The 13,952-nt window shown below is 44.6% G+C and overlaps 1 protein-coding gene across 5 annotated transcripts in view; it reads right to left on the reverse strand.

Annotated features, from left to right (window-relative positions):
- slc4a5a (solute carrier family 4 member 5a) overlaps positions 1-13,952 on the reverse strand; it is a 174,057-nt gene that overhangs the window by 20,036 nt on the left and 140,069 nt on the right. For all 5 annotated transcript variants that reach the window (XM_073060084.1, XM_073060076.1, XM_073060094.1 and 2 more), the window contains 4 exons: positions 13,379-13,451; positions 10,597-10,665; positions 7,635-7,808; positions 414-578 (listed from right to left, as the gene is read on the reverse strand). In XM_073060084.1, the coding sequence (XP_072916185.1) occupies positions 414-578; positions 7,635-7,808; positions 10,597-10,665; positions 13,379-13,451 (481 nt within the window). The remainder of the gene's footprint in view (positions 1-413; positions 579-7,634; positions 7,809-10,596; positions 10,666-13,378; positions 13,452-13,952) is intronic.

Consider the following 13,952-nt stretch of genomic DNA (forward strand, 5'->3'; position numbering starts at 1 on the left):
TTTGATAGAGGTATACAAAACCATGAGAGGTATTAATGCAAGCAGGCTTTTCCCAATAAGACTGGGTGAGATGAGAACAGGAGGTCATAGATGACGGGTGAATGTTTAAGAGGAACCCGAGGGGGGACTTTTTCACTCAGAGGGTGGTGAGAGTGGGGAACTAACTGCCAGAGAAAGTTGTGGATGCGGGTTTGATTTCAACATTTAAGAGGAACGTGGATGGGAGGAGTATGGAGGACTACGGTCGCAGTGCAGATTGATTGGATTAGGTGGATTAACCGCTTGCCATTGATAGATGGGCCGAAGGGTCTGTGTCAGTGCTGTTGCATTCCATGACTCTATGATTCAGTGGAAGAGTTGAAATCACAAAGTACAACTAAACTCGAGAGAATTTCTCCCCATTGGCTGCTCACCTCATCAACGCCGTCTCCGACCTGGTCTTTGCTCTTCAACTTTTTTTTCTTCTTGTCCTCTTCTTTCTTCTTGTCTTTCTCCGGTAAGATGTCGTCTAACCAAGCGAGGTCGTGCTGGGAGAAGACAAGATCCAGCATCTTTCTCACGAGGATGAGAGCAAGGATCTAGCACATCAGTGGAAGTCAGGATAAGACTGTGCAAAGGAACATTTGTGCAACAGCAACATAACAATTGCTAAACTAATTAATACAGAATGCAAATTCCTTCATCTTAGAGAATTGAATCACGCTGTGAGAGTAACTTCCAAATTTCTAAAACCAACATTGAAGGCTGGATTGGGCTGTAACTAACAACAAAAAGAGACTGGTCAAAGACAGACAGACAGACATACTTTATTGATCCTGAGGGAAATTGGGTTTCGTTGCAGCTGCGCCAACCAAGAATAGTGAAGAAATATAGCAATATAGAACCATAACTAATTAAATAATAATAAGTTAATCATGCCAAGTGGAAATAAGTCCAGGACCAGCCTATTGGCTCAGGGTGTCTGACACACCGAGGGAGGAGTTGTAAACTTTGATGGCCACAGGCAGGAACGACTTCCTATGACGCTCAGTGTTACATTTCAGTGGAATGAGTTTCTGGCTGAATGTACTCCTGTGCCTAACCAGTACATTATGGAGTGGATGGAAGACATTGTCCAAGATGGCATGCAACTTGGACAGCATCCTCTTTTCAGACACCACCGTCAGAGAGTCCAGTTCCACCCCAACAACATCACTGGCCTTACGAATGAGCCACGTGCCACTGGATGGTGTTGAGGATTTCACTTGTCCCTGAAGTTAACTCTTATGCATTCAATGGCCATGTTATTAGACATCTCATTTACCTAATAAAATGGCCACTGAGTGTATGTTTTAGTCTTCTGCTGTAGCCCATCCACTTCAACGTTTGACGTGTTGTGAGTTCAGAAACGCTCTTCTGCCCACCATTGTTGTAACGTGTGATTATATGAGTTACTGTCGCTTTCCAGTCAGCTTGAACCAGCCTGGCCATTCTCCTCTGACCTTTCTCATTAACAAGGCGTTTTCACCTACAGAACTGCCACTCACTGGACTTTATTTTATTTTTTGCACTATTCTCTATAAACTCTCAAGACTACTGTCTGTGAAAATCCCAGGAGGTCAGTAGTCAAACCTCCCTGCCTGGTACCAACGGTCAAAATCATTCCACGTTCAAAGTCTCTTAGATCAATTCTTCCCCATTCTGATGTTTGGTCTGAACAACAGTTGAACCTCTTGACCATGTCAGCATGCGTTGATGCATTAAGTTGCTATCACATGTTTGGCTGATTAATTATTAGCTTGATGAGCAGGTGAGTGAGTGTAGGTGACCTCTTTCCCCACCACTGAGTCTTGTCCACGTTTCCCAAGGTAGGGGTTTCAAAAGCAAGAGGACACAAGTTTCAGGTGAGAGGACAGAGCTTTAAAGGGGATCTGAGGGGTAATTTCTTAGAAAGAGAGTGGTTGACATCCGGGAGATGGTGGAATCAGATACAATTACTACATTTAAGAGGCATTTAGACAAACAAACGGACAAGGCATGGAGAGATGAAGTCCTAATATTTCCTTTTCAAGTGAATATCTAAACCTCTTTTGGAAGTTGGCGCTGAGACTGATCTGAACAGTCAATGCATCCCAGATTCCAACAACTCCCAGAGGTTAGTCTTTCCAATGTACCTGCCTCTACCACCATCCTGGTAGTACGTTCTGTACACCCACCACTCTGTGTGTAAGGAAATCAGAAATCCCCCGCAAGAGAAAATCTGCAGATGCTGGAAATCCAAGCCACACACATAAAATGCTGGAGGAACCCAGCAGGCCAGGCAGCATCGATGGAAAAAAGTACAGTTGATGTTTCGGGCCTCCGTAGATGCTCCCTGGCCTGCTGAGTTCCTCCAGCGTATTTTGTGTGCGCTGCTCTGTCATTCCCCTTTACCTTCCTCCAATCACCTTAAAGATACTGGGAACAACATCACTGTGCCTTTCCGGTCACTGTCTCTAACTCCGGGAGCTCTTCCCAACAGTACCTTCACCACAGAGACTGTAGCCGCTCAAGAAGACAGGCCACAACCTCTTTCTCAAGGACCAGATGCTGATGGACCATAAATTCTGGTCCTGACACCCTACAACTGCAGTTGGAAATAAAACTGGATTTCTGTTCAGTAAAATCTCTCTCATGACCAGTGACATTTTACAATAGACAATAGGTGCAGAAGTAGACCATTCGGCCCTTCGAGTCTGCACTGCCATTCTGAGATCATGGCTGATCATCTACTATCAATACCCGGTTCCTGCCTTGTCCCCATATCCCTTGATTCCCCTATCCATAAGATACCTATCTAGCTCCTTCTTGAAAGCAACCAGAGAATTGGCCTCCACTGCCTTCCGAGGCAGTGCATTCCACACCCCCACAACTCTCTGGGAGAAGAAGTTTTTCCTTAACTCTGTCCTAAATGACCTACCCCTTATTCTCAAACCATGCCCTCTGGTACTGGACTCTCCCAGCATCTGGAACATATTTCCTGCCTCTATCTTGTCCAATCCCTTAATAATCTTATATGTTGCAATCAGATCCCCTCTCAAACTCCTTAATTCCAGAGTGTACAAGCCCAGTCTCTCTAACCTCTCTGCGTAAGACAGTCCTGACATCCCAGGAATTAACCTTGTGAATCTACGCTGCACTTCCTCTACAGCCAGGATGTCCTTCCTTAACCCTGGAGACCAAAACTCTACACAATACCCCTGTGGTCTCACCAGGGCCCTGTACAAATGCAAGAGGATTTCCTTGCTCTTGTACTCAATTCCCTTTGTAATAAAGGCCAACATTCCATTAGCCTTCTTCACTGCCTGCTGCACTTGCTCATTCACCTTCAGTGACTGATGAAGAAGGACTCCTAGATCTCTTTGTATTTCTCCCTTACCTAACTCTACACTGTTCAGATAATAATCTGCCTTCCTGTTCTTACTCCCAAAGTGGATAACCTCACACTTATTCACATTAAACGTCATCTGCCAAGTATCTGCCCAATCACCCAGCCTATCCAAGTCACCCTGAATTCTCCTAACATCCTCATCACATGTCACACTGCCACCCAGCTTAGTATCATCAGCAAACTTGCTGATGTTATTCTCAATGCCTTTATCTAAATCGCTGATGTAAATCGTAAACAGCTGTGGTCCCAATACTGAGCCCTGTGGCACCCTACTAGTCACCACCTGCCATTCCGAGAAACACCCATTCACTGTTACCCTTTGCTTTCTATCTGCCAACCAGTTTTCTATCCATGTCAATATCTTCCCCCCAATGCCATGAGCTCTGATTTTACCCACCAATCTCCTATGTGGGACCTTATCAAATGCCTTCTGAAAATCGAGGTACACTACATCCACTGGATCTCCCTTGTCTAACTTCCTGGTTACATCCTCGAAAAACTCCAATAGATTAGTCAAGCATGATTTGCCCTTGGTAAATCCATGCTGGCTCAGCCCAATCCTATCACTGCTATCTAGATATGCCACTATTTCATCTTTAATAATGGACTCTAGCATCTTCCCCACTACTGATGTTAGGCTGACAGGATGATAGTTCTCTGTTTTCTCCCTCCCTCCTTTCTTAAAAAGTGGGATAACATTAGCCATTCTCCAATCCTCAGGAACTGATCCTGAATCTAAGGAACATTGGAAAATGATTACCAATGCATCCACAATTTCCAGGGCCACCTCCTTTAGTACCCTAGGATGCAGACCATCTGGACGTGGGGATTTGTCAGCCTTCAGTCCCATCAGTCTACTCATCACCATTTCCTTCCTAATGTCAATCTGTTTCATTTCCTCTGTTACCCTATGTCCTTGGCCCATCCATACATCTGGGAGATTGCTTGTGTCTTCCCTAGTGAAGACAGATCTAAAGTACTTATTAAATTCTTCTGCCATTTCTCTGTTTCCCATAACAATTTCACCCAATTCATTCTTCAAGGGCCCAACATTGTTCTTAACTATCTTCTTTCTGTTCACATACCTAAAAAAGCTTTTGCTATCCTCCTTTATATTCCTGGCTAGCTTGCGTTCGTACCTCATTTTTTCTCCCCGTATTGCCTTTTTAGTTAAGTTCTGTTGTTCCTTAAAAATTTCCCAATCACCTGTCCTCCCACTCACCTTAGCTCTGTCATACTTCCTTTTTTTTTAATGCTATGCAATCTCTGACTTCCTTTGTCAACCACTGTGGCCCCTTTCCCCCCTTTGAATCCTTCCTTCTCCAGGGGATGAACTGATTTTGCACCTTATGCATTATTCCCAAGAATACCTGCCATTGCTGTTCCACTGTCTTTTCTGCTAGGATATCCGTCCAGTTAACTTTGGCCAGCTCCTCCCTCATGGCTCCATAGTCTCCTTTGTTCAACTGCAACACTGACACCTCCGATCTGCCCTTATCCTTCTCAAATTGCAGATAAAAACTTATCATATTATGGTCACTACCTCCTAATGGCTCCTCTACTTCAAGATCGCTTATCAAATCCTGTTCATTACACAACACTAAATCCAGAATAGCCTTGTCCCTGGTTGGTTCTCGTACAAGCTGTTCCAAGAATGCATCCTGTAGGCACTCTACAAACTCCCTATCCTGGGGTCCAGCACCAACCTGATTCTCCCAGTTCACCTGCATGTTGAAATCCCCCATAACTACTGCGACATTACCTTTGCCACATGCCAATGTTAACTCCCTTTGATTTTGCTTTGATATAACTGATAATTGCTGGTGCGTTGGGAGCAGATAGTATGTGGGTTCTATGAAGGAATCTCCAGGTACACACCTGTCCAAGGTAAGTAGGCTTGTCTCATTGTAATTCTGATTTTGACTTTTGATTTACAGTACTGTACAAAAGACACTTCACATATATATAGCTAGGGTGTCTAAGACTTTTGCACAGTACTGTAGTAATTTTATGCATTGCACTGTTCTGCTGCCATAAAAAAACTTATGACATGTGTGAGTGATGATAAACCTGATTTTGATATGGGTCTTTATTGTGGACTGTGAGTGGGAAGGGGCACGGAGAGGGGAATCATGGTTGGGAAAAGGGGAAGGGGAAAGAGAAGCAGAGACATTCTGTAGTGATCAATAAACCAATTGTTGGAAATCAAATGATCTTGCTCAGTGTCTGAGGGCTGGGTGTGTCTGCCCCCATGCCTCCTGGCCCGGCATTCCTTCTGTGCCACCTGTCCCACACCCCTCCCACTGCACTCCTTCCTTGCCATTCCCAACATCCTTTGCTCCTGCCAGATTTACAAACTTGCTCTCTGCCTCATGTTGACAAATACAGTACAGTGCAAAATTCTTAGGCATTTGTGCCCAAGACTTTTGCACAGTAGTGTATGGCTTCAGTTAAAATGTCTATTTTTTTTTGTTCAAACCTCTGGATTGGTATAACACTTGCGCCTGAAGTAACACACATGTGAAGTGATGCATCTTGGGAAGTTAAATACCGATAGGGCACATACATTAAACGGTCGGGCGCTAAGGAACATTGCTGAGCAAAGAGACCTTGGGGACTTCCAATTCCACTACAGACATTCTATACAAGTGGCCGCACAGGTAGTTATGATGGTGAAGAAGGCATGTGGCATGCTTGCCTTCCTAGGATGAGGCACAGAATATAGGATTCAAAGTACATTTATTATCGAAGTATGTATATAGTATACAAGCCTGAGATTTGTCTTCTCCTTAGACAGCCACAAAACAAAGAAAAACCATGGAACCCGTTCAAAGAAAAACATCAATACCTTCCATCCCATGCAAAAAAAAACAAGTCATGCAAACAGCACTCTACAAAACACTGGTTAAATTACACGTCAGTATTGTGTGCAGTTCTCATTAACATAACAGATTCTACAGGAGCTGGAAACCCAGAGTAACACACAGAAATGTCCTGATGAAGGGTCTTGGCCTGAAACATTGACTGTTTATTCCTCTCCATAAATGTTGATGACCTGCTGAGTTCCTCCAGCATTTTGTGTTGTGTGCACTCGACACTGCTCTATGGGAAAGATATGGTTGTGTTGGAGAAAGTGCAGAGGAGATTCTCCAGGATGTTGCCTGGATTGAAGGGTCTCACTTATCTGGAGAAATGAATAGATTAGTCTTGATTTCCTCAGAGTGAAGGAGGCTGAGGGGTGACGTGATAAAGGCATACGAAATTTTAAGAAGGCTTAGACAGAGCAGAAAATCAGAATGTTTCCTTCCTGGGAGGGGTATCGCAAATAAGACTGCTTAGATTTAAAGTGAGGTGAAAGACTTGTAAAAGAGACTTGAGGGAAAAGTTTTTTTTCCACAAGATTTTATTTAGAGATACAACATTGGAACAGCCCATTTCTGTCTTGTGGATGTCTGTGAAGAGTAAGAATTTCACGTTGTATACTGTATACATTCTCTGATATTGAACCATTAACCATTTTCAGCCTAATGAAGGCCCATGCCACCCAATTGCACCCCGTGTGATCAATTAACTTACTAACCTGTACATCTTTGGAATATGGAAGGAATCCAGGGACCCCGGAAGAAACCCAGACAATGAGAACATACAGACAGTGGTGGGAATTGAACCCAGGTCGCTAGTGCTGCAAAGCACTGCACTAACCACTACATTACTGTGCCACTCTGGATCTCCAGCAGAAGAGGTTGTAGAATCAAAGACAATCACTACATTTAAGAAACATTTGGACAGGCAGTTAAAGTGGGTAAGGCAGAGGAAAATACAGATTAGTGTGGATGGACAAGAAGTTCATCATGGACTGATTTTTGTATAATTCAATAGCCCATACCCCCTTGTCTCTGGTTCTTTAGTTTCTCCAAACCCTACACTCCTGAAAAACTGGCCTCACATGCATCCCAGAGACTCCTCACTCATCCACTGGTGGATAGTCTTCCAGATGTCCAATCCCTAAGGTCTAAAGTTCAGTCCCTAAACCTCTCCATGCTCCCTTCCTGTTGGAGATGCTTACAACCCACTCCTGTCACTCAGCATTTCCCCACTGATTAGTCTGAGCAGATTTGTGATTTGTTTTTTTTCCCAAGCATTGGTGCTTGATGAATGTAGGTTGCTGTTGTGGTTTATAGCCAATCGCTCTCATGTGCAGTTGCAAAATACCGACATGTCTTACCATAATGGGGAAAATGATGGCGGCCACAGTCGACTTTAGGACCCAGAGGATGGCCAAGCAGATGATCTGCACCGTGGTGAATAAGTGGACCCGTCGAAGGGGCACGTGGCGAAGGTAGATGTAATCAGGCTGGTGCTTGGACGGCATGAGGAACAGTTTGCATCGATCCCAGAACTGTGGGTGGGACAAAAAGAGCAGCATTAAGGAGCCCACTAGGGAGAACTTGCTTCAAGCTGGCCACGCAGGAAATATTTTGTTTCAGTGCCGCGGTCTCCACTCAATTTGCCGCTCCATATCCAGTTAGTTTTCCAATTTCAGGCATCTTGTTTACACTTCAATCCAGGGTCCCTCTCCCTTTGTTCACCTCGTCCATCCCTTCCCTCCCCATTGCCTGGATATACGTATCACCTTCAACCATCTGCCCAGTGCCTGGGCATCTCATAAACATAGGAGATTCTGAGCTGGAAACCCAGACTAACACACGCAATATGCTGGAGGAACTCAGTAGGGCATGCAGCATCTATGGAGATGAATAAAGACTGGATGCTTTGGGCACGGATGAAGGGTCTCGGCCAGAAATGTCGACTGTTTATTCCTTTCCATTGATGCAGCCTGACCTGCTGAGTTCCCCAAGCATTTTGTGTGCGTTGCCTGGACATCTTCTCCCTCGGTTCACCATTCGCATCCCTCTTCTTCATCAGGTTCTATCTGCTCATCGTTCCCCCACCCCTTACCTGCTTCAACTTATCACCCAGTGGGCTCTGTTTCTACCCACCCCCTCCTTGCCCCCTGATGCACCATCAATAACTCTCGGAGACAGGAGGTGAACGATAGGTTTTTATTAGCAGCAAAACAGAGCACGGCATCTCGGAGACTGAGGGGGGAGCAGTGCCTCCAATCGCCTTTATACAGGGGTCTGTGGGAGGAGCCACAGGAGCAGTCATCAGAGGGGCGTGTCCAGACAGGTATACATAGTTTACCACACCCCCACCCTGGGTTCATCTATTTAACATTTTTAAAAATGTTTTCTCCAATCATTCACCAGCTTCTGTAGGTTGCTGTAGGTTACAATGGGATATAGACAGGATGTAGAGCTGGCTTGAGAATTGGCAGATGGAATACTATCTGGAAATGTATGAAGTGTGATTCACTTTGGTAGATCAAGCTTAAAAGCAGAGTATAAAATTAATGGAAGGATTCTTAGCCATGTGGAAGGACAGAGGGACCTTGGGGTCTACATCCATAGATTCCCCAAAGCTGCCATACAAGTTGATAGGGTGGTGAAGAAGCCATATGGTGTGTTGGCCTTCATTAGTCAAGGGATTGAGTTCAAGAGCCACGAAGTAATGTTGCAGCTCTAGAAAACCCTGGTTAGACCACGGTTGGAATATTGTGTTCAATTCTGGTTACCTCATTATAGGAAGGATATGGAACCTTTAGAGGGGGTGCAGAGGAGATTTACTTGGAGGCTGCCTGGATGAGAGAGCATGTCTTATGGGGAAAGGTTGAATGAACTTGTGCTTTTCTCTTTGGAGTGAAGGATGATGAGAGGTGATTTGAAAGAAGTGTATAAAATTATATGAGGCTTAAGCAGAGTGAACGCTAAGTGTCTTTCTCCCAGGTCAGCTGTGACTAATGTGAGAGGGTATAATTTTAAGGAGATTGGAGGAAAGTATTGGGGGAGGGTGGGGGATGCTCGTTACGCAGATATTGAGTGGTGAGTCCCTGGAACACACTTTTGGATGGAGGGGGTTAGAGATGGATACATTAGGGGCATTTAAGAAATTCCTAGAAGGCACATGGATGAAAGCAATATGGAAGCTTATGGGCTCTGTACGAGGGAAGGGTTAGAGTGATTCTGGAGGAGGATAAGAGGTTTATCTCATACTACCCTACTGTGCTGTTCTATGTTCTAAAACTACCACATCCCCCCTCCTGGCTCCATCTGCCCATCAATCCCTACTTCACCTCCTTCCATCTATCACCTACCTCTGCTTCACCCCTCCCTCTCACTTCCATATACCAGCCATCTTCCCGTTGCACTCTCAGTCCTGATGCAGGACCTTGACCTGCGATGTCAACTGGCCCTCTGCCTCTTCAGATGCTGCTGGACCTACTGAGTTCCTCCGGCAGTCTGTCCCAGGCTGCAGATTCCAACACCTGCAGTCTTCTGTGTCTCCATACATACTGTTGGAGCAGAGCCAGCTGGCAAAGTGGGACGTTCCTTCCTGCTGTGACTGATCTTTGTTACAAGCTGGACATCGGGGAGGGTAAGACTGACTGCAGGTGTGGGAGGTAAAATGACCTCAGGTATTGAACAAGGAAGAGAGAGATAGGAGCGAGAGATAGAAGAGACAGAGATAAAAAGAGAGAGAGAAAGAGAGACAGACAGACAGACAGAGAGACAGACGGACACAGAGTCAGAAAGGGACAGAAAGGGAAATCTCTACTGCACAATATAGGCTTTTTGGCACACACTATTGAACCAACCTTTTACCCCACTCAAAGATCAATCTAACTCTTCCCTCTCTCCTTTTCTTTCATCTAGAGTATGTGCCTATGTAAAAGTCTCTGAAATGCCCCTAATGTAACTACCTCTACCACCACCCAGCCAGTGTGTTCTGCACACCCACCACTGTCTGTGCTAAAAAGTCTAACTCTAACATCCCTTTTTAACAGTTTACTCTTTGCAACTTTATTCCTGTTAGGTGCAGTGGACATAGAGAACAATTACAAGCAAACAGCTTATGTATTATTATCCTGGAAGAAGAGAGCTCGCGATTGCCAAACGCTCTCACAATGCCGCAGAGAACTGGCAATGTACAGCAGAGAGTTTCACGGAAATCTTATGGAAAGAGAGATGAGGTAGGAGGGAAAATAGGGAGAATTGGTGGAGTACACAAAGCATGGTAGAGTGAGAAAGAGAGCTATTAGAGTCTTCACAATCTAAGGATAAACATACCTGAATACCATTTAAAGAGGCCACACCCATATAAAGGAAGACTCCATATAGAACTGCCATTGGAATGTACTGAGGATAAACAAAGGAAACAATTAACATTTGACTAATAGAAAAAGGTAACACACAAAATGCTGGAGGAACTCAGTGCAGGCAGGATCTATGGAAATGAATAAACAGTTTACATTTCAGGTCGAGACCCTTCAGGACTGAGAAGGAAGGGAGAAATCGCCAGAGTAAAACGGTGGGGGAGGGGAAGGAGGATAGGTGGAAGGTGATAGGTGAAAGGTCAAGGGCTGGAGAGGAAGGAATCTGATAAGAAAGGAGAATGGACCATAGGAATCATGAGGAAGACATTGTTATTTTATTGAAACTTGCACTGTCCCTGGCTGTAGGCTCATCATCTTCATCATCACTTTTGTTGGTTCCTTATTGATTTGAGATGTGGGGTTCTGTCGGAGCCTGTGATGTACAGTTCAAAGTACGGTTCTCCGCAATGTGTGGCCTGGTGCTTTGCTATCTCCAGGAGTGGCCTGGAAGATGCGTGCCTTCGGAGAGCAACCCCGTAGATGACCTGATTCCTCACCAATTTCACTGGTTGAAGCTCTATGGGAGACTGAAAAACCGAGTGAGCAGGTGGTATGTGCTGCTATCGGAAGAAGGTCTCTGTCATTGAGCGATCCCTCTCCTTCTAACTCAATAGAGGGTGAGAGCCTATCGGTCCTTGAGTTGGGGGGGCTTGGAGAAGCGATGCGGAAGATTGTATCATTGGAACAGCGAGTTGCTGGTCTCCCCGCTCGGTGTGGCAGGAAAGCAACTTCTCTCTCCCTCAATGGAGAGAGCCTGTATGAGATACTGAAGTGTTGCGTTATGGACTAGCTTTCGATGGACTCCAGATCAGTGTCTCTTTGGGGTCTTTTGCTCTTGCTTGCATGGTGGGGGCCGTTGCCTCTGCTGTGGCAAGTGGGGGAAGAGTTGATGCCTCTGCTGGTGCTTGCGTATGGGATGAGGGAGGGAGGCTTTGGGGTTCTGATGTTTCTATCAGTCATTCTTCGGGATTTCTTGTTTCATAGATGTCTGCAAAGACTAAGAATTTGTGGTTGTATACCGTATACATTCTCATATTAATACGAACCATTGATCTTGACATGCCTACCTGACCTAATTAATTAGATTTGAGTGTCAGTGTGCAAAGATGGGATCAAGTTATTGGATTGCAGTTTTGGTCTTTCTAGAGAGACAAACGTTAACCAAAAGCAAATGAATTGCTGACTCCATTTCGCTCAAGGAGGGTTATTCTAACAAAAGGTCCATCCTGAGCATCACGCCTACCTGATCCATTTAATCGGTGTTGAATGTCAGTGTGCAAAGATGGAATCAAAGTTACAGCTAAGTTTATTATCAAAGTACGTGCAGTATATGTTACCATTCGCATTCTCAGGAAAATAAAAATTAAGAAATACAATAGAATCCATGTTATTGGGATGTAGCTATTGTCTTATTAATTAGGTTAGCTAACAGCAAGTTTATTGCTGACTCTATTTCATACAAGGAAGGTTATCCCAGTCAAAAGGTTCAACCCCAGAATTGGTTAATAAATTCAGAAGTAAATCAAGTAAGGAAGCAGATGGCTCTACACTCATTGGTCACTTTGTTAGGTACAGCTGTCATGAGCCCTGTGGGCCTCTGTACTTGCCGTACAGCATTGGACTTCTGGGTTTCCAAACCACCTGTATTTACTAAAAACACAAAATGCTGGCAGAACTCAGCAGGCCAGACAGCATCTATGGGAGGAGGTAGTGATGACCCATAGATGCTGTCTGGCCTGCTGAGTTCTGCCAGCATTTTGTGTTTTTATTTATCTCCAGCATCTGCAGATTCACTCGTGTCACCTGTATTTACTAATTGTTAGAGCCTTTAAGCCCAGGTAATTGTCTTGTTAATTGTGACTGGCATGGATTTCCCATAGGCTATGATTATTTAAAAGGGACTCCTGTTTAGCACTAGGTCAGAGTCCTTGTGGAGAAGGATTTGTCTCATATTGTTGCTTGTTTGTGCTGCCAGTGCTCTGTTAGTTTTCCTATGTCTAACCTCTTTTTTCTGGTCTCTTCATGGAGTGTCTGCCATTTCTCTGTTGGCTCCAGTCCTACGAGGTCGTGCCGTAACAACAGGAGTGGAACCCAGTGTGGTCTTCTGCTGCTGTAGCCCATCCACTTCAAGGTGATGTGCTTTCAGAGATGCTCTTCTGCACATCACTGTTGTAACGCGAGGTTATTTAAGTTACTCTCTCCTTTCTGTCAGCTTGAATCATTTTAGCCATTTTCCTCTGACCTCTCTGATTAAGAACTGCCACTCACTGGATATTTGTTTCTCACACCATTCTCGGTAAACTCTAGAGACTGTTATGTGTGATATTCTCAGGAGATGAGCGGTTTCCGAGATACTCAAACCACCCCATCTGGCACCAACAATCATTCCACAGTCAACATCACTTGGATCACATTTCTTCCCCATTCTGATGTTTGGTCTGAACAACAACTGAACCTCTTGACCATGTCTGCATGCTTTTATGCAAAGAGTAGCTCCCTCATGATTGACTGATTAGATATTTGCATTAATGATTAGGTGTACCTAATGAAATGACCGCAGAGTATATTTGGCTGCACATTGCTTGCTGGTTTAGTCATAGCTCCACTTAAAAAAAATAAAGGACCAACTCCTATGCTGCTAAAAGGAGAAAGAATATGAGCTTCCCCGAAAGAACTGAATCAGCCCGAATTCTCACCTTCAGAATTGGAGCCAGGAAGACAGAGACTCCCGTGAGAATGAACACAACAAGACCAGTCAGCCTTTGCTCCCTGGAAAAGGAAAATGAAGAGGTGAGGAGCTGGAAAATACATGAAAGATCTCCAATAAAGCTATCTGAGAGTCACAGAGAGATTCTGCATGGAAATAAGCCTTACAGCCCAGTCAGTCTGTGACCACCTACTTACACTAATCTGTAATATTCACTGCTTTGGTCCAAACACAAAGCAAAACACCAAATTTCAGGTATGAGGCAAGAATAGTGGGGAGACCTTTTAGAACAGAGATGGGGAGGAATTTATTTAGCTAGAGAGTGTTTAACTGTGGAGGCCAAGCCATTGGGTATATTTAAGGCAGAGGCTTATAGATTCTAGATTCATTAGGGCATAAATGGATTTGAGGAGAAAACTAGAGAATGGGGCTGAGAGGGAGAATGGGTCAGCCATGATGAAATAGCAGAGCTGGCTTGATGGGCCAACTGGCCCAATTCTGCTCCTATATCTTATGGTGATTTCCCATAATGTCAAGGCAATGCCTGAGTAAGTATGGCATCT

This window comes from Hemitrygon akajei, chromosome 1 (genome assembly GCF_048418815.1).
Source record: "Hemitrygon akajei chromosome 1, sHemAka1.3, whole genome shotgun sequence".
NCBI lineage: Eukaryota > Metazoa > Chordata > Chondrichthyes > Myliobatiformes > Dasyatidae > Hemitrygon > Hemitrygon akajei.